Consider the following 21,494-nt stretch of genomic DNA (forward strand, 5'->3'; position numbering starts at 1 on the left):
CACCTATTTCCTTTCTTAGAGTTAAACATGTATCGTCCCAAAATATTTGAACTTTCATGTCCAAAGATTTTGTGAGTGGGTGTCATTCATGTGACCACATTGCCTCCTGCTCCTGTGACTCACATTGCTTTTAAGGTGTAACAAAGACACAAATTCAATTTTTTCTAACCAAATTCTCTCTAGTCTGTTGAGCTTGTGTGTCACCCACATAGAAGATAAATTCTCCTTTGTTATTTGTATGTCTACTTCTTTTTTTGTTTTAATGTAGGTATTATTCCCTTTGTGTTTCTGGAGGCCTTGGTATATTTTTCCAATTATTCTGTTTATATGTTTCAGTCTATATATACACACTATGATGCTAATAAAGAAATAAATGAAGACAAAAGAAAAACAATATTATGATGATGTAATAGGGAGAAAGGAGGAGACACAGCTCCTCCTCCTGATACTTGTATTAAATGGCTCCTCCAGCGACTTTTCTCGAAATCAGTTCTTAGTTCAAGTCGACATCATGCTGGTGACTCTCTGTGCTCTCATCACTGCTCTAACATGTAAACACTTTGACTTATTTTGCACACATATATTTTAATGTCAGTGTGTTTCTCTTGACTGCATGTCTTCTTGATGTTTACAGGTGTGAGGGGTGTGACGGTGCTGACACAGAAACCTCCTGTTGTGTCAGTGAGGAAAGGAGAGACAGCCACCATGGACTGTAACCTGGGGACTGTTATTTACTATGCTGCCTTCTGGTATAAACAGATTCCAGGAGGAGTTCCTCAGTATGTAGTGAGGTTTCATCATAGCTGGAGTTCTCCAAACTATGGCTCTGGATTCTCCTCTCCAAAATTCACATGTACTCATCAGTCAACAACAGATTATCGTTTGATCATTAAAAATGTGGAGGAGGGAGACTCTGCAGTCTATTACTGTAAGACATGGGACAGCTCTGTTAATGAGTACACATCACAGTGATTTACAGTGTGACAAAAACTTCCTCACTATTACTTCTGCTTTTTGTGCACAAACTCAGTGCACCAAAGGCACACAATTAGTTCTTAAACATTGCTCTGTTAAATTTATTCATTGCATTTCTTTCATTTGCACTTTCACTTTAAATAAACAAAGCACCAAATATACACACATCATTCACTCATAAAACCTCACACCATCAGCTTTTAATATTATTGTGGTGTAAAATATGTTTGATCAAAAACATTGTCAACATGTTAATTCTAATCAGATTCCAAGCTGTAGCCTTTAGTTGCAGAGAGAAGAAGCATGTTAACCCTTTAAGACCTACCATGGAACCAAGTCCACCAGAGCTTATATTATATCTTTACATGTTGTAGTGCCATGTTTGGGAGCATTTCAAGTTGATTTTAATAATATGTCTGCATTAAGTGCATAGTAATTACATACATTGCAAAAAAGTGCAATAAACTACAAAAAAAATTAAAATCGTTTTTGTTTTTTTAACATATATTTCTAGTTAGAGAAATTTAAGAGGCTTATCCCTCAAAACTGTAAAAAAGTTGCACAAAATAGTTTCCCACCACAGGAAATTTATTTTAAGTGTCTTCATAGTTTTATTTTTGAAATACACCAATTTTTATATACTGCAGGAAAAATGAAATTAAATATTATAATGCAAATTTACAAAAAAACAGCATATGCATCAAAATAAGTATTTCCAGCAGTGCAATATGAGTCCTAAGCTTCCCAGAAACGACACAGAAAGTCATAAAGTTAAACATAACTTTTAAAAACACCAGTATAGGCTCATAAGGCCCTGATGGTAAAAAACTACATTTCCGCAAAATGACGTCATTTCCGGTTTCGGGCAGGACATGGAGGACATGCGATAGTTCGTGCTGATGGACATAGAAAGTGTTACAAACAGCTGATCGGATTGGCAAAGCGTGTTTCTGGAATATTATGTTTTTGTTGCTGCAAGTGCTTTTTATCCAGTTTTTGCAAACCTCTATGTGGAAGGAAACTGTGACTTAGGACAAGCTGATGGCATAAGATGTAAGTACAACTCCTCCGGTTTCATATGTAAAAAAAATTATTGCGCTAGCTTACGTGGTTGCAGAGCTACCGGGATTTACAAATAGTTACGCAAAACAGAGCGTGCCCGCTCCGACCGGCTTTAAAGGGTTAATGAGGTAGAAAGAGAATTGAAACATATACAGATAAGTGAATTTCTCTGTGTTTGTGTATTTCTATTTTTTTTTCTTTTTTTTTAGATAATTAATCTATCTATGTATCAGTGTATCTAATTTGTAGTTATGAAAGAGGAATATACTGCTTCACTGAGTGAATGGGTTAAATGCAGAGAGGAATTTCCCCATGGGTATCAATAAAGTATACATTATTATTATTATTATTATTATTATCATTATTATTATTATAAACCATGTAATGTCATGTTATGGCTGTGACAGGCAGGATTAGGACCCAAATGCAGGACTCAAACAAAAGGTTAAGCTGAAAACTGTAGGTTTATATGCTGTGACAGAAACCTGGAATATTACAATGGAGAAAAAAAAAACTGGAAATTAGAAAAACACAGAGCTAGAAGTTATCAGGAGCCACAGAGAAAACACATAGCAATGAGGACGTATAATGGTACAACATAACAATAGACAGAGGAAAACAGATGGCCTAAATACACAGGGATCTGGGAGCAATCACACATAACCGGACGTGAAGGAAGCAAAACTGGAAATATTAAGAAAGGATGCAAGACTATCAAAGTAAAACAGGAAGCAGGAGACGGCACAGAGATACAGACTTGACACAAAAATCCGACTGACTGCGGAGACAGAGCAAATATGGAGCACAGAGACAAGAGTAACTAACACTCACAGGGAGACATGACTGACTGGGGAGACAACGGAGATGAATGAACACAGAGACAAGAAAGAAAACATGGAGGCAGACACTAAACACAGGCTGAGATGAACACTAAGGGAGGGAGAACTAAGATCACTGAGAACTTGAAAGGAAACCAAAATCATGAACAACAGTAATCAAAGAATGTAAATCCAAAACCTGAAACACAAATACTGACTCGCAGACCCAGGACCATGACATATACACTGATTAAGTCATTTATATTAGTTTTTGAAGTGCAAATACAAAGAAGATTACATGAAATCATTGAGATTGAAATAATAATGCTCATATATAGGCAATGTTCACTGTATGAAATTATGAATTATTGATATCGGTAATTTAAGTCTTTTATAATAGAAAGACGTTTTGCTGAAACTCCTCCTCTTTTAGTTCTGCTCTCCTCTGTGTCTTTATAAGCTTCATTGATTACCACTTCATAATTAAACAGGCAGAGACAGGAGACTCTTCAGTTTATTACTGACAACACATGATGACATGATAATAATGAGTAAGTATCACAGTGATCCGGCTGGGACAAAATGTACTCACTATTGTGCTTTTTGAGACCGGTCCATGTTAAAATAAAAGAGCTATTAAGAAAGATCAAAAAGAGTTATAAAAATATGATCTTCTCGAAATATAAAGAAAGGGAAAATATTGAAATTAAGTGAATGTCTCTATTTAAAAAATTTCATGATGTGATAGGAACGAAGCTGACTAAATATTAACTGATAACTTATAGCAAAGGGGTAGGATTAAATAAGTGTGTACTACTTCCCACTCCCTTTCAACGTGTAAATGAATCAGACCGGTAGCAATATTGAAATGTATCGACTCTTGCATAATATTTTTTTCTGTCTTATTTTCTTTACTAAATGTAGCTGTATATTGTTTACATGTTTGAAATAAATTAACAATAACAATAACGAATAACCGAGCAGCTTGAAACCTTTTCCAAAACATGAACAGTCAGTCACCTCAGGTCTGTGATGAATGAATACAAAGTTTTCACCATCCCTGAAGACCAAGTCATCAAAAATATTCAGTTTGAAGTAATTTGACTGGAAACATTAATTCAGTGATGGACTATTCTGGAAAGTGATCAATCTAAAGTTGTGACTGACAAAAGTACAAAGAGTTGATGAGATTTGAGCCAATGCGAGAAAAAAACTGAAATAAACACTGAATTACTTTTTTGTGACTCATTTTAACATTTATCACTGAGCGTATAAATAAGCGAGGAATTTCAATAATATGCACATTCATCTACAACAACACAAATGATCATACACACAATGCTAACAAACGCAAAAATGTGTATACTGCTGTATGTGATTTGTTTTAATAATATAAATTTGATGTATACTAGTCTATAGTGATAAACTCTGATAACTGTTGCATTCCAGCTGCAGCACATGTGCCAATAATCAGACTAAAAGGATAGTGTTTGTTACACAATGAGGTTGTGTAAAATAGATACATGTAAATGAAGAACTGTCAGCTCTTGAGACAAACGTTTTATATTGAAGTTTTAAATGCAGCTAAATTAAAGTTTAGTTGGTAATCAATCATAAACACCTGTGGGTAGAAAGAAAATGTAACGTGTGCGCATAAAGACATCAGTGATAAACATTTGTTTCTTTTACAACAACTTTTTTCAAGAGTAGTTTCTTATGACAAACATGAGTGAAAATGATGAATATGAATCAGAAACATGTGAAATGTGAAACTCCTCATAAATCATTTGATCTATGAATGAAAGTAGTTTTGTTGAATCTCCTCCTCCTTTAGTTTCCTCTGTGTTTTTATAAGCTCCAACATCTCCTCTCACAATCTCACTCACATCTCAGCTGAACAGTAAAGATCATTTACACCTCACACTGACAACATGCTGTGGACCCTGCATTCTCATCACTGCTCTAACATGTAAGATCTTCTTCTCATTCCTATTTTTTTTTATTCCATATTTAGAGCTAAACTTTTACCTTCATTTTTTTCTGTGTTTCCTGGCAGATGTTGATGCAGTGATCGTGTTGACCCAGACACCTGCTGTCCACACAGTTTCTCCAGGTCAACAAGCTGTTCTCAACTGCAACATAGAGAGATATGATGGGAATTATGTTAGATGGTATAAACATGTTCCTGGAGAGGCTCCTCAGTATGTTCTCAGATTTCGTCATTCTGACAGCTCACTTGAATTTGGAACAGGATTCTCCTCAGACAGATTCAACTCTAAATCCTCATCAAACATTGATTACCAGTTCATTATCAAGCGAGCAGAGACAGGAGACTCTGCAGTGTATTACTGTCAGACATATGATGACTCTGCTTCTGCACCCGTATCACAGTGATTCAGGCTGTGACAAAAACCTCCTCATTAGTACTTCTGCTTTTTCAGACTGTCACTTACAGATTATAGATCCATCAAGAAAATTCTAAAGAAAACGCACCACCTTCAGATACTGTGTTTTTAAATACTGGATTTCTAGTTTTTGTTCTTTAATTAAAAATATAAAAAGGAAAACAGTGAAACAAATTCACAAATTATCAGATAAACCAAATTACATGTTCTCTCAATCAATTTGGTGCAGTTCTCACAGCAGAAAAGCCCACTGTGCATGCTCGTCTCAGAACAGTTAGGACACTTAATAACACAGACTCATCTGTGCAAAAGACACTTCAACAATGAAACTGTTTCACATTTGTCAAAACATCAATAGTCAGTCAATCATTTAAACTCTGTGATGAATGAATGTAAAACTTTGACTACACTATAGAGTCATCAAAATGTTTAGTTTTTGTTTTTCCTCAAAATATTACTGACCTTTGATAGAGTTCTGCAGAGAGTAAGCTTAATATAGAACAAAAATGAAATGTGAAGAATGTCTTTGAAACTTTACATAACTGATGAAATGGAGAAGAGCAAAATAATACTTGTCAAACTCTATGCATGAGAAAACAGACAAAGAAAACACATAACAGTATAGTCCAGGTGGAAGCTTTCCACTTAAATAAAGCCTGCAGGCGAGCAGTGAGCGGTAGCTAACATTCTTTAATCCAAACACACAAAGACAACAGACAACCAAGCTTGATGGAGCCCCTGCATGTCCGCGGGACAGACGGTCAGCAGAGTCTCTCTGAGTCTAGCATGGCTCTCTCCAGGAACAAAAGGCAGTACACAGCTGTTTCACACCTTAAGGTTCACACTCCCTTGCTGCTTCCCAGAGTCCTCGAAGAGACAAAAGACTGGTCCTCTGGATTTCCTGTTTCCCCCAACATCCTTACTACACCCCCTACCATTTGTCTTAAGTATGAGTGTCAGACATGTTAAAATCCAGTGGCACCAAGGCATTACAATAACGTGATTAATACATGAGTGAAAGAAATTCCTATACACCAGTAAAGTCACACTACATTCAGCAACCACTTTATTAATTATGCCTCTTCCACTGCTCGCCACAGTCATCCAAATATCTAACCAGCATTTCACATCAGCAGCAACTCAAAGCATTTAGGCATGCAGGCATAAGACTGCTGAAGTTCAAACTGAGCATCTTTGAAAGTCCATCTGACCTTGAAGCAGATGGGCTACAGCAAAAGCAAGAAATTGTAACAGACATTTTATAGACACTACTCACAGGTCTAACTGTTACATTCTAACTGCAGTTTAACTGAAGTGTTGTTAACATGCAGTTAAACAAAAATCCAAAGCTATACTGAAGTTAGACCATCTTCATTTACATTTAGTAGTGATCACAAACATATTTATAAAGGCAGAAGGAAAATGTAGAAAGGTGAGGATAAGGACACTAGTGATAAATGTTTGATACTTTTACAACCACTTTTCAAGAACATTATTTTTGTCAGACATGGGGATTAAACATGATTTTGGTAATCCTGATGGTGTGATTGATTGTAGTTATTGTATTATTAATGTATATATTTTTCTATCATTTGTACAAATTCATGATTAATATTGTAGTAAATAATTAATATAGATAGCTGTGCAGTCAAAAGGGGTTTTATTTACAACACCGGGTGTGATAATTAGAAGACGGTTTTGTCATGAGGTTGATGACAAATTGGGGGTGAATGAATGTCAGCGTGAGGCTTAAATCACTCTGGCTTGATTGCCTGCAATTGGCTCCAGGTGTGCAGGAACTGGAGGAGGTGGCATTCCCCTAACAAAACATACTTTATTATTGATGACTGATAAATAAAAAGAAAAAAAAGAATACAATACAGTTCTAGAATTGTGTTGAATGGGATTATTTTACAACAAACTATTGCCAATAAATGTAATTGTCATGGCAGGTTATGTCGGTTATGCCGGTGTGTTTGTTGAATGGACGCAAGTGAAGACACAAAGGGATATGGAACTCAGGGGTAAACAAAAGGCAAGCATTTTCTGTGGCTGATAACATGAACTCAAACGAAGGCAAACAGGGCCGAGAGCTAAATGAAAACCTAAACTGGAAGAACTGAAATAACTGAGACAGAGATGAGACAGAGGAACTATGAATGGACTAAGACAACTATGATATGGTAACTATGAATACCTGCAGGGAGGTAACACAGATGATCCGACAAAGACTGAAAGGACACACACAGACTAAATATAAAGAAGGGAGATTAGGGGAAGTGGAAACACATGAGGAAACAGCTGACACAATAGACCAGGGGTAAATTGTTCTTATATAGCGCTTTTGTACTCTTTCTGAGCACTCAAAGGACTTTATACAACTAATTCATTCACCCATTCACACGAACACTTTCTTCTGAGCTCTTAAGTGCTCGTAAGTATCTACCATTCATACACATTCACACTGCGATGGACGCATCGGAGAGCAACATGGGGTTAGTATCGTGCCCAAGGATATTTGGCATGCAGACTGGAGCAGCCTGGGATCGAACCACCTTCTGGTTAGTGGCTGACCTGCTCTGCCACCTGAGGTACAGGTACACACCCAGGGGCGTCGAACTCCAGGACTCGAGGCCCGGTGGGTTAATTAAATGATTAGTTCATTACCAGCCCTGGAGAACTTCAAAACATGTTGAAGTTCTAGCCCCGTTCTAGCCAACTTACACTGGCTTCCTATTAAATATCGATTTGATTTTAAGATCTTGTTGTTTACTTATAAAATTCGAAATAATAGGGCGCCAAATTACTTAGCTGATCTCCTCTGTCAGTATAGCCCTTAGAGAGCACGAAGATCATCGGGTCAACTGCTCTTAGTGCAACCTAGATCTCAGCTGAAGACTAGAGGAGACCGTGCCTTTGCTGTTGCCGCACCCAAATTATGGAATAATCTTCCTCTTGACGTTTGCGCATCTGATTCTATTCAATCTTTTAAATCATGTCTAAAAACTTACTTGTTTAACCTAGCATCCGAGGCTAATTAGAGTGATTTTCATCCGGCTCTGCATTTACATTATGTAATTATTTTATATCTGTAGTTTATATTTTTTATATTGTGATTTTATCTGTGTTATGGTATTACTGGGAAGCACTTTGGTGTACTTTGGTCTTTAAATGTGCTATACACATAAATTTGTTATAATTTGATATGATACATGTTAGAAATCACAGTAAAGCAAAATGTTTAAGTCATGTGTTTATTTGCAGATATTCAGAGAAACTGCTATTTTTCATATATCAATAAAAGCATTGGCTATGCAACATTTGTTTTACTTTTTTAGTGAGCAAGAATACACTTTCAAAGTAGCCACTAACATAAATTCAGAATGACTAACCTGAAATTGTTGCATTTTATTAAGGTGAAGATATGAGAACATAATTAACGTGTAACCACATTTAACTGTTTTACTCTAAAGAAATGCTCTGAAAATGCCTGTTTTTCCATATTTGTAGAATGGAGAGTATCATTACACAATTCTGCTTGAAAACTCAAAGGGAAAGGTGACACTGGTTTAAAACATCGGTTGTAAATTTGCAAATCTTCACACTCAGTTAGTGAAGCATCACATCTCTCCTCCTCCCTCTCTTCCTGTCCAGGATACATCTGCAGATCTCGGTATCTTTTATAACTTCATGCCAATGAAGTTATGTCAACTCTCTGTAACATTAGATGGGACTTTCCCTGGACTATAAAATGTGATTTGTATTATTACATTTTCAGGCTGCATTTCACTATAATTTGGTAAATTAAAGGCAGTTTACCTCTTTGGTTTGGTCTATGAACTTCTCATAACAAAATAAACTAAATGGAGTCCAGCTCTGTAACTAATCTTCACTGCAGCTCTACTCTCAACTCTACTCCTTTACAGTTCACTTGGTCTTCAGGAAGTTCCTGTATACTCTCTCCTCATGAGTATTGTTGTGCACCAGTAGGAACCCGGAATCCACTGGACCAGAGACACACACTCCTCCACCATACTGGAGGATTTGGAGTCCAGGTTTTTCTTCATTCTACCAGCTATGACACTGACCATAGCCAAATACAAAACTAGTGAAGAAACACTCAGAAAAAGTAAAAGGGGAAAATGCCAGTGACTTCCACGTGTAAAATCATTTGTTCTGATTGTTCTTTCATCATTGCCCGTGTTGTGCACCTGTTGTTGATTGCATTAAGACTAAAGCAGCTGAAACTGATTAACAATCTAACAAACCTCTGCTACTTGACTGATCAGACCAGAAATTTAACATACTTGATGCGATACTCTTAAAAAGTGTTTCTTTAATTTTTTTGGAACAGCATATATTTTCTGTGCTTCCCTTTCACTGGATGTTCTTAATGGTTTTTCATAGTTTGGAAATTTTAAGCTGAAAACGTAATGTTTCTGCAAATAATGCTAATATCATTACTGTCATTTTCTAGACTTTCAGACTTTTATGGCATTTATAGTTGCTGAACACTGTGTATTTTCTGGCTGCAGCCTCTGTGCTTCTGTGCTGATTAACAACCCCCTCTGCTACTTAACTGCAGCTGAGGCTGATCAGCTAATCAGGCTCTCCCTCTACCAGGAGGTGACTCGGACTGGAGGAGAGAGCTGTGCTGGGAGAAAAGCTGCAAAAGCAGTTTGATCAAGTTAGTGTGAAAGTAGTCACTAACGTAACGTTTAGTGAGGTAAATATACAAGAACCTCAGCATCATTAAAAATATCTAACAGTGTTCTCTAGATGGTGATGAATTCAAATTTAGCAAAAGTTACATCAAGGCATATTTTTTGAATAAAACACAAGTTTAAGTAAAATATAACCAACTATAATCCTGTCTCATTTTAGATGTGGTGATAGTAACCATTATAAAATTCAAAACAACAATCAAACAAAAAAAAAGAAAAAAGAAATGAAAAAAGGGGAAAAAGAAGAAGAAAACAAGACATTACCAACATCAGTGTTTATGAAAAATAATGTTAATAATACAGGTTAGAGAAAGGGGGACGAATCCAACACTCCTCCTCCTGTCAGTCTGTCTGAGTTTCAGTGACATATTTAATGGTTCACACCTCCTCTCCTCTACAGAAGGAGTCTAATCTCTTTCCAAATTACAAATCCATTCTCAACACACAGTGACAACATGCTGGTGACTCTCTGTGTTCTCGTCACTGCTCTAACATGTAAAGAGTCTAAAATATACTGAAGAAAAGACCTCATGTTACAGTTAAATGTCAGTGTGTTTCTCTTGACTCCATGTCTTCTTGTTGTTTGCAGGTGTGAGTGGTGTGACGGTGCTGACACAGAAACCTCCTGTTTTATCAGTGAGGAAAGGAGAGACAGCCACCGTGGACTGTAACCTGGGGACTGTTACTGGCAGTAATGCTCGGTGGTATAAACAGATTCCAGGAGAAGTTCCTCAGTATGTGCTGTATTTTTATCATAGCTCTAGTTCTCCAACCTATGGCTCTGGGTTCTCTTCTCCAAAATTCACATCCACTCATCAGTCAAGATCAGATTATCGTTTGATCATCAACAATGTGGAGGAGGGAGACTCTGCAGTCTATTACTGTAAGACATGGGACAGCAATAATGCTGTATCACAGTGATTTACACTGTGACAAAAACCTCCTCACTGATACTTCTGCTTTTTGATGCTCTTTTTTTCACATGCTGACAAAAGACCCATTCAGCAAACTCAGTTTAAACCCACCACCTTCAAAATAGTGTGTTTATTGTTATTTTTGATTTATTTTAATGTTCATCATTGAAAACTCAACAACTTCAGACAGTCTATTAATAAACACTGAATTTCTCTTTTTGATACATTTTAACTATCATCACTGAAAGTATAAAATATCGAGGAATATGATGACCACCATCAACACAAATTGCCATATATATGTACACAATTATGTGCATTTTAAATTATGTGCATCTAACACAATTAAACCTATTATGTGTGTGTGTTTTTAAATAACAGCAATTTGACAAACAGTTGTCTAAAACTCTGATAACTGTCACATTCTAGCTGCAGTAAATGACATTAATCAACCTAAACAGATACTGATAAAGTTGCATAATAGTTTTAAAAATGTTTCATATGAAATAAAAATGCAGCTAAATTGCATTTTATCTGTTGCTTATCTTCTCACTACAATCATTTTCACATCTCAGCTGAATAGTAAAGGATGTTTACACCTCACACTGACAACATGCTGGGGACTGTCTGCTCTCTCATCACTTCTCTAAAGTGTAAGACGTTCTTCTCATCTGTTTCATAGCCCATTGTTTTGGAGAAAGACATTTCACTCATGTTCTTTCTGTGTTTGTTGGCAGATGCTAATGCAGTGTTAGTGTTTATTCAGATACCTGCTGTCCACTCTAGGTAAAGAAGGTGTTCTCAGCTGCAACACAGAGAAATGGCTGAATTATGTTAGATGGTCTAAACATTAGTTTCGTTTTTTTATTATTCATATGGCACATGTAATTACAACAGCAATTGACCAAAGTGCTGTATAAAAATACAAAATAATTAGTACCAAATAACCCATAATATTAGTACCAAACACCAAATACCAAACAAATATCAAATAACTCTCTTACTGTATTAAAAGCAAATGAACACAAAAGTGTTTTGAGATGAGATTTAAAAAGATTGACAGCAGGAGCCTGTCTGATGTGTAAGGGTAGATCAGGGGTAGGCAACTCCAGGCCTCGAGTGCCAGTGTCCTGCAGGTTGTAGATGTGTCCATGATCCAATACAGCTGATTCAAATTGCTAAATGACCTCCTCAACATGTGTTAAAGTTCTCCAGAGGGCTGGTAATGAACTAATCATTTGATTCAAGTGTGTTGACCCAGGGTGATATCTAAAACCTGCAGGACACTGGCCCTTGAGGCCTGCAGTTACCTACCACTGATGTAGATTATATCACAGTTTAGGCGTTACAACCCCAAACGCTCGATCACCTCTGTGAACCAGCCTCAACCTTGGTATGGTTAAAAGCAAAAGATTATTTGATCGACAAGATCTAGAGGGCACACAAGGCTGTAAGAGGTCAGACAAATACCCCAGAGCCTGTCAATTCAGGGCTTTGTAAGTCAACAATAAAATTTTAAAATCAATTCTGAAGTGAACAGTGAGCCAGTAAAGATAGCAAGCACCGGAGAAATATGTTCACATCTATTGGTTCGTGTCAGATAATGAGCTGCAGCATTTGTCAAAGTCAATGACAAATGTCAATGTTGTTTTCCAATGAAGTTTCAATAAAGGTATTATTCCCTTTGTGCTTCTGGAGGCCTTGGAATTATTTTCCCATTTTTCTGATTTTATGCTTCAATTAGAATATATAGATTATGACGCTAATTAAGAAACAAATGAAGAAAAAAGAAAAAAATATGATGATGTAATAGGGTGAAAGGAGGAGACACAGCTCCTCCTCTTGTTAGTTGTTTTATAAAATTGCTCCTCCAGCACCTTTTCTTCAAATCAGTTCTTCGTTCACGTCAACATCATGCTGGTGACTCTCTGTGCTCTCATCGCTGCTTTAACATGTAAACACTTTGACTTATATTGCACACATATATACTAATTCCAGTGTGTTTCTCTTGACTCCATGTCTTCTTGTTGTTTGCAGGTGTGAGTGGTGTGACGGTGCTGACACAGAAACCTCCTGTTCTATCAGTGAGGAAAGGAGAGACAGCCACCATGGACTGTAACCTGGGGACTGTTACTAATGAACCTGCTTGGTGGTATAAACAGATTCCAGGAGGAGTTCCTCAGTATGTAGTGAAGTTTCGTCATGACTGGAGTTCTCAATACTATGGCTCTGGATTCTCTTCCCCAAAATTCACATGCACTCATCAGTCAACAACAGATTATCGTTTGATGATCAAAAATGTGGAGGAGGAAGACTCTGCAGTCTATTACTGTAAGACATGGGACAGCTCTGTTAAGGAGTACGCATCACAGTGATTTACACTGTGACAAAAACTTCCTCACTATTACTTCTGCTTTTTGGGTACAAACTCAGTGCACCATATAAACAATTAGTTCTTAAACATTGCTCTTTTAAATGTATTTATTGTATTTCTTTATTTATTTCCACTTTCACTTTAAATAAACCAAGGACCAAAATATTCACATATTATTCACACATAAAACCTCACATCATCAGCTTTTAATAGTATTGTACTGAAAAACATGTTTGATGAAAAAACATTCTCAACATATTAACTGGTTAATCTGATTTCAAGCCACAGTACGAAGAAAAATGAGACCACACAAATCCTCTTTATATTACAGTTCAATAATTTCACTAATTCATGCTTCACTAAAATTCAGTCAAAAAACAAAAACAAGACTCAGATCAGATCAGCTAGTTGCAGAGATTTATTATTTTGAATCAGCTTTAGTTCATCAGAAGCATGTTAATGAGGTAGAAAGAGAATGTAAACATATACAGATCAGGTAATTTCCCTGTGTTTATTTCTATTGCTTTTTTTGTTTGTTGACGGAGGAAAACACAGGGCTTAAATACACAGGGAGTAACGAGGGGATCAGACACATCTGGGAGCAATCACACAGGGACATGGAGGAAGCAAAACTGGAAATATTTACAAAGGATGCGAGACTATCAAAGTAAAAGACACAGATTTGACACGAAGATCCAACTGACAGCGAAGACAGAGCGAACATGGGTCACAGAGACAAGGGTAACTAACACTCACAGAGAGACATGACTGACTGGGGAGACACAGGAGATGAACGAACACAGAGACAAGGGTGACTCGACATGAAGCGGTGAACACAGGAACAGCACAGAGAAAACACAGCAGCAGAGACTAAACACAGGCTGATATGAACACTAAGGGAGGGAGAACTAAGGTCACTGAGAACTTAAAAGGAAACCAAAATCATGAACAACAGTAATCAAAGATTATAAATCTAAAACCTGAAACACAAATACTGAGTCGCAGACCCAGTACTGTGACATATACACTGATTAAGTCATTATATTAGTTTTTGTAGAGCAAATTCAAAGAAAATTATATGATATCATTGAGTTTGAAACAATAATGCTCATATAATGGCAATGTTCACCGTATGAAATTATGAATTATTAATATCAGTAATTTAGTCTTTTATAAATAAAAGCTGTTTTGCTGAATCTCCTCTTCTTTCAGTTCTGCTTCTCTGTCTTTATAAGCTTCAGTATCTCTTCTCACTACAGCCTCTCTCATCTTTCAGGATCAGTTTCTCCACCTACTATCATAGTGCTGGGGACCCTCTGTGCTCTCATCTCTACTCTGACGTGTAAGATGTTCTTATTGATTTTAAAATCTGTACATTTTTAGGTAAATCTTTCACTCATTTTTTTCTATGTTTCTTGGCAGATGGTGATGCAGTGATAGAGTTGACCCAAACACCTGCTGTCCACACAGTTTCTTCAGGTCAACAAGCTGTTCTCAGCTGCAACATAGAGAGATATGACAGGAATTATGTTTACTGGTATAAACAAGTTCCTGGAGGGGTTCCTCAGAATGGTCGAAGTTTTCACTATTCTGGCAGCTCACTTGAATTTGGAACAGGATTCTCCTCTGACGGATTCAACTCTAAATCCTCATCAAACATTGATTCCTAGTTCATAATTAATCAGGAGGAGACAGGAGACTCACAGTCTATTACTGTAAGACATGGGACAGCTCTGCTAACAGTGGAGTATCACAGGGATTCACACTGTGACAAAACCTCCACACTGATACTTCTACTTTTTAAGACTGAAGACCCTGAAGACCAACACAGAGAGACTGAGGAGGAGCTTCTTCCCGCAGGCGATACGGTCTCTCAATCACACCACCACACAGTACTGACCCACACATATAGTTCTTACACACACACTGGACATTCTGGACATTGTTTTCACTTCATTACTTAAATCACGCTGCTGTTATTGTGTATATGCTGCTGTTATTGTGTATATATTTATTTATATTTCTTCATACATTCTTATATAGTTCTATATTGTGTATTTTGTTGTACAGTTATTTTATTTTCAACTTTAATTTATATATTTTATCTTATTCTCCCAGTTAAATTTACCCTTCATTCTAATTTGTGTTGTACAGTTATTTCATTTTTAACCTTAATTTATATTTTATTCCTTCCTAGTTAAATTTACACTTTTTAATTTTTCATATTTATTTCCTATCTTATTCATAGCCTTTTCCTTTTTTGTTTTCTTTAGGTCACGAGCAGTTGTCCAAGCATTTCACTGCATATCGTACTGTGTATGACTGTGTACGTGACAAATAAAATTTGAATTTGAATTTGACTCTTTCACAACCTGGTAAAAGACACCTCAAACAAACAAACCTTCAAATAGTGTGTTATTTGTTTGTTCTTTTTTTTTTTTATATTTATCATTGAAATCATGAACAAAGCAAACTGGGGAAAATCCATATTCATCCATCCATCCATCCATTCGCTTCCGCTTATCCTTTTCAGGGTCGCGGGGGCGCTGGAGCCTATCCCAGCTGTCAGTCAATAACTACTCATATGCAAAATCATATACAAAAAGCAGACCTACATTGTATGCATGTACGTATAAGTAATATAAATTTAGACACCAGACTCAACTCTTAAATAGTTATAAACATAGATTCAGCATCATTAAATGTAAGAAAAGAAGAAAATGTGTGATGTGTGACGATAAGGACATTTGCATTTGAACTAAAATTGTTCAAGGAACTGCCTGTAATGATTCAAGTCTCTGATGGAGCTCCTCAGCATGTAGAGAGTTTTTAAATGAGGACAATTCACTTTACTTTGTAACAGGATCCTCCTCAGACTGACTAAATTCTACATCATCATTAGATGTGGATTTAGAGTTAAAAGGAGGAGGGTAAGCATTGTACTGCACTGAAACATAGACTCTATTGAGTAGAACATAACACAATCATGAATACTGAGACAAAAAACAAACAAAACACAACTGAGTGACACTACAGCTTTTATGAATTCTGAAGCGTTAACATTTCCAACCATTAATTGTAGAACAAAACAAATGAATACAAAAATGAATTTGAGTGTCTAAAACCAAAATGTTTTAGTAAACGCAAATTAGTCAGTCCTCTAATCGTTGTGTTTAACTCTCAAGATGTAGATGAGCGACACTGGTATTTGTTTTTGTGAATCAGGGGAACTATATCAAAACGCCTGTATCACAGTGATTTCATTTGTGAGAAATACCACAAAACTCATGTGGCTCAAGTTTGAAACAAAAAAGGAGCCCACACAGTTCTAGTACTAAAATTATTCTCTTTTTTTTAACTCTTTATTCAGTTGTTTAATGTTCATAAATGGCGTAACATTTTATCAAATGTTCTCCTAATCCTAAACACTCCAGTTTCATGTGAATTTCCAGAGAAGTTCATACATTTCAAGGTTGTTGATTATGTAATTATAACAGGTAACTGTAAGGGTTAGCGGGATTCTGATCTTTTTTTTTGTCCAAACATAAAAACTGGTAATGGTAAAAGCATCAGTAATAAACCTGAAGGACATAGCAACCATCCATACATACATACATCTTCTTCCACTTATCCAGGGCCGGGTCTCAGGGGCAGCAGCCTAAGCAGAGGACCCCAGACCTCCTCCAGCTTCTCTGGGGAAACATCAAGGTGTTCTGAGGCCAACCGAGAGATATGCATATGCGGGGTCTGCCCCGGGGAATCTTCCCAGTCAGACATGCCTGGAACACCTCACCCAGGAGACATAGCAACAATTTTTCATAATAAAATGCAGCAGCACAATTTTAAGGGAGCGGAGGGAGACATCACAATCACCAATATTTATTAATACAAAAGCAGAATTACCCTCCACTGAACATAAATTACCCAAACATTGCAAACTACGCAGATTTAGCTCCTCCTTCTGTCAGTCTCTCTGAGTTTCTGTCACATATTTAACGGCTCACACCTCCTCTCCTCCTACAGAAGCAGTGCCCTCTTTCTAGGTCACAGGTCTCAACACACAGTGACAACATGCTGGTGACTCTCTGTGCTCTCATCACTGCTCTAACATGTATGGAACCTCATTTACACTTCAGATCAGTAGTTATTTGTAGGATTCATATGTGCTTGTGTTTCTCTTGACTCCATGTCTTCATGTTGTTTGCAGGTGTGAGTGGTGTGACGGTGCTGACACAGAAACCTCCTGTTTTATCAGTGAGGAAAGGAGAGACAGCCACCATGGACTGTAACCTGGGGACTGTTACTAACACTGTCTATTGGTATAAACAGATTCCAGGAGGAGTTCCTCAGTTTGTGCTGTATTTTTATCATGGCTATAGTTCTCCAAGTTATGGCTCTGGGTTCTCCTCTCCAAAATTCACATCCACTCATCAGTCAACATCAGATTATCGTTTGATCATCAAAAATGTGGAGGAGGGAGACTCTGCAGTCTATTACTGTAAGACATGGGACAGCTCTGTTAGTGAATACGCATCACAGTGATTCACACTGGGACAAAAACCTCCTCACTGATACTTCTGCTTTTTGATGCTCTGTTTTCACATGCTGACAAAAGACCCATTCAGCAAACTCAGTGTAAACCCACCACCTTCAAATAGTGTGTTTATTGTTATTTTTTATTTTTTATTTTAATGTTCATCAATGAAAACTCAACAACTTCAGACAGTCTGCTAATAAATACTGAATTACTTGTTTTGATATATTTTTACATTCATCACTGAAAGTATAAAATATCGAGGAGTATAATGACCACCAACAACACAAATTGCCATATATATGTACACAATTATGTGCATTTTAAATTATGTGCATCTAACACAATTAAACCTATTATGTGTGTGTGTTTTTAAATAACAGCAATTTGACAAACGGTTGTCTAAAACTCTGATAACTGTCACATTCTAGCTGCAGTAAATCACATTAATCAACCTAAACAGATACTGATAAAGTTGCATAATGAGGTTTAAAAATGTTTCATATGAAATAAAAATGCAGCTAAATTGCATTTTATCTGTTGCTTCTCTTGTCACTACAATCGTTTTCACATCTCAGCTGAATATTAAAGGATGTTTACACCTCACACTGACAAACATGCTGGGGTCTGTCTGCTCTCTCATCACTTCTCTAAAATGTAAGACGTTCTTCTCATCTGTTTCATAGCCCATCGTTTTGGAGAAAGACATTTCACTCATGTTCTTTCTGTGTTTGTTGGCACATGTTAATGCAGCAGAAGTGTTTATCCAGATACCTGCTGTCCACAAGGTTTCTCCAGGTCAAGAAGTTGTTCTCAACTGCAATATGGTTCAATTATGTTAGATGGTCTAAACAATTTCCTGGAGGGGTTCCTCGGTTTTCATTCTGGCAGCTCACTTGGTTTTAGAACAGGTTCTCTGTCCCCAGAGGTGGGAAGTAACCAAGTACAAATACTTACTGTACTTAAGTACAAAGTTTTCAACAAGCTGTTCTCAACTGCAACATTGAGAGAGATGATAGGAATTCTATTAGCTGTATAAACAAGTTCCTAGAGAAGATCATCTGTATGTTTCTAAGATTTCTCCATTCTGACAGCTCAAAAGCTTTGAAACAAGATTCTCCTCAGAAAGATTCAACTCTACGTCCTCATCAAACATTAATTATCATTTAACTATCAAGTTCGCAGAAATAGAAGACACTGTACTTATCACAATGTGTTACAAACCTCTTGGCAGTACATATGCTTTCTTAGACTTATTCACAGTATAGTCCAATCAAGAAAATGCAGAGTAACATACAATCTCCAGATAATGTCTTATTAAACATTGGATTTTTTAACCGTTAACCTGCTCAAATACAGCATTAAAAAAGCTGAAAGCTTTATGTCGGCTGTATAGCTTTGCCGCTCAATTAAGAAACAATGAAGAAAAAGAAAAAAACTATGGATGTAATAGGGGTGAAAGGAGGAGCACAGCTCCTCCTCTTGTTGTTGTATTAAATGGCTCCTCCAGCACCTTTTCTTCAAATCAGTTCTTCGTTCACGTCCACATCATGCTGGTGACTCTCTGTGTTCTCATCACTGCTCTAACATGTAAACACTTTGACTTTATACACACATATTACTAATGTGTTTTCTTGACTCCATGTCTTCTCTTGTTTGCAGTTGTGGTTGGTGACGGTGGTGACACAGAAACCTCCTGTTTTATCAGTGAGGAAAGGAGAGACCGCCACCTGGACTGTAACCTGGGGACTGTTACTAATGAACCTGCTTGGTGTGTATAACAGATTCCCGGAGGAGTTCCTCAGTATGTAGTGAAGTTTCGTCATGCTGGAGTTCTCAATACTATGGCTCTGGTTCTCTTCCCCAAAATTCACATGCACTCATCAGTCAACAACAGATTATCGTTTGATGATCAAAATGTGGAGGAGGAAGACTCTGCAGTCTATACTGTAAGACATGGGACACCTTGTTAAGAGTACGCATCACAGTGATTACACCTGTGACAAAAACTTCCTCACTATACTTCTTGCTTTTTGGGTCAACTCCGTGCACCATTAAACAATTAGTTCTTTAACATTGCTCTTTTATACTATTCATTGTATTTCTTTATTTTTTCCCCTTTCACTTTAATAACCAAGGACCAAAATATTCACTATTATTCACACAAAAACCTCACATCCTCAGCTTTTATAGTTTGTATGTAAAAACATGTTTGATGACAAAAACATTCTCAACATATTAACTGGTTAATCTGATTTCAAGCCACAGTACGAAGAAAAATGAGACCACACAAATCCTCTTTATATTACAGTTCAATATTTCACTCTTCATGCTCTCACTAATTCAGTCCAAAAAACAAAAACAAGATCAGATCAGTCAGCTAGTTGCAGAATTTATTATTTTGAATCCGCTTTAGTTCCTCAGCAAGATGTTAATGAGGTGAAAGAGAATGTAAAACATATACAGATCAGGTAATTTCCCTGTGTCTATTTCTATTGCTTTTTTTGTTTGTTGACGGAGGAAAACAGGGCTAAATACACAGGGAGTAACGAGGGGATCAGACACATCTGGGAGCATCACACAGGGACATGAGGAAGCAAAACTGGAAATATTTACAAAGGATGCGGACTATCAAAGTAAAAGACACAGATTTTACACGAAGATCCAACTGACAGCGAAGACAGAGCGAACGGGTCACAGAGACAAGGGGTAACTAACATCCAGGAGAGACATGACTGACTGGGGAGACACAGGAGATGAACGATACAGAGACAAGGGTGACTCGACCTGAGCGGTGAAAACAGGAAAAGCACAGAGAAAACACAGCAGCGAGACTAAACACAGGCTGAGATAAACACTAAGGAGGGAGAAACTACCCATCCATCCATCCATCCATTCACTTCCGCTTATCCTTTCACGGGTCGCGGGGGCGCTGGAGCCTATCCCAGCTGTCAGTCAATAACTACTCATATGCACAAATCATATCAAAAAGCAGACCTACATTGTATGCATGTACGTATAAGTAATATAAATTTAGACACCAGACTCACTCTTAAATAGTTATAAACATGATTCCGCATCATTAAATGTAAGAAAAGAAGAAAATGTGTGACGAAAGGCCATTAGCATTTGAACTAAAATTGTTCAGGAACTGCCTGTAATGGTTCAAGTCTCTGATGGAGCTGATGGAGAGTTTTTCAATGAGGACAATTCACTTTACTTTGTAACGGATCCTCCTCAGACTGACTAAATTCTACATCATCATTAACGTGGATTTGGTTAAAGGAGGAGGGTAAGCATTGTACTGCAATGAAACATAGACTCTATTGAGAGAACATAACACATCCTGATACTGAGACAAAAAACAAACAAAACACAACTGAGTACACTCAGCTTTTTGAATTCTGAAGGTTAACATTTCCAACCATTAATTGTAGACACACAACAAATGAATACACAAAATGAATTTGACTGTCTAAAACCACAATGTTTAGTAAACGCAAATTAGTCAGTCCTCTAATTGTTGTGTTTAACTCTCAAGATGTAGATGAGCGACACTGGTATTTGTTTTGTGAATCCGGGGAACTATATCAAACGCCTGTATCACAGTGATTTCATTTGTGAGAAATACCACAAAACTCATGTGGCTCAAGTTTGAAACAAAAAAGGAGCCCACACAGTTCTAGTA

General features: G+C 37.0%; 1 protein-coding gene and 1 gene segment (V, D, J or C); both read left to right on the forward strand.

The window, feature by feature from the left end:
* The first annotated feature begins 479 nt into the window (after positions 1-479).
* Positions 480-21,494, forward strand: part of LOC120744336 (immunoglobulin lambda-1 light chain-like) — a 30,333-nt gene continuing 9,318 nt past the window's right edge. Inside the window, exons 1-3 of one of the 7 annotated variants that reach the window (XM_040048680.1) lie at positions 480-551; positions 10,574-10,874; positions 13,237-13,263. In XM_040048680.1, the coding sequence (XP_039904614.1) occupies positions 512-551; positions 10,574-10,874; positions 13,237-13,263 (368 nt within the window). In that variant the 5' untranslated portion in view covers positions 480-511. Of the gene's footprint in view, positions 552-634; positions 963-4,911; positions 5,238-10,367; positions 10,480-10,573; positions 10,875-12,810; positions 12,853-12,935; positions 13,264-21,494 lie in introns of those variants that run through there. The other 6 variants (XM_040048714.1, XM_040048655.1, XM_040048664.1 and 3 more) reach the window with 6 other exon arrangements.
* On the forward strand, positions 17,124-18,034 carry LOC120744468. The segment is given in 2 exon segments: positions 17,124-17,383; positions 17,480-18,034. Coding segments are annotated over 2 exon segments (375 nt in total).

The sequence above is a fragment of the Simochromis diagramma genome, unplaced genomic scaffold (assembly GCF_900408965.1).
Source record: "Simochromis diagramma unplaced genomic scaffold, fSimDia1.1 OVJJ01000321.1, whole genome shotgun sequence".
Classification (NCBI taxonomy): domain Eukaryota; kingdom Metazoa; phylum Chordata; class Actinopteri; order Cichliformes; family Cichlidae; genus Simochromis; species Simochromis diagramma.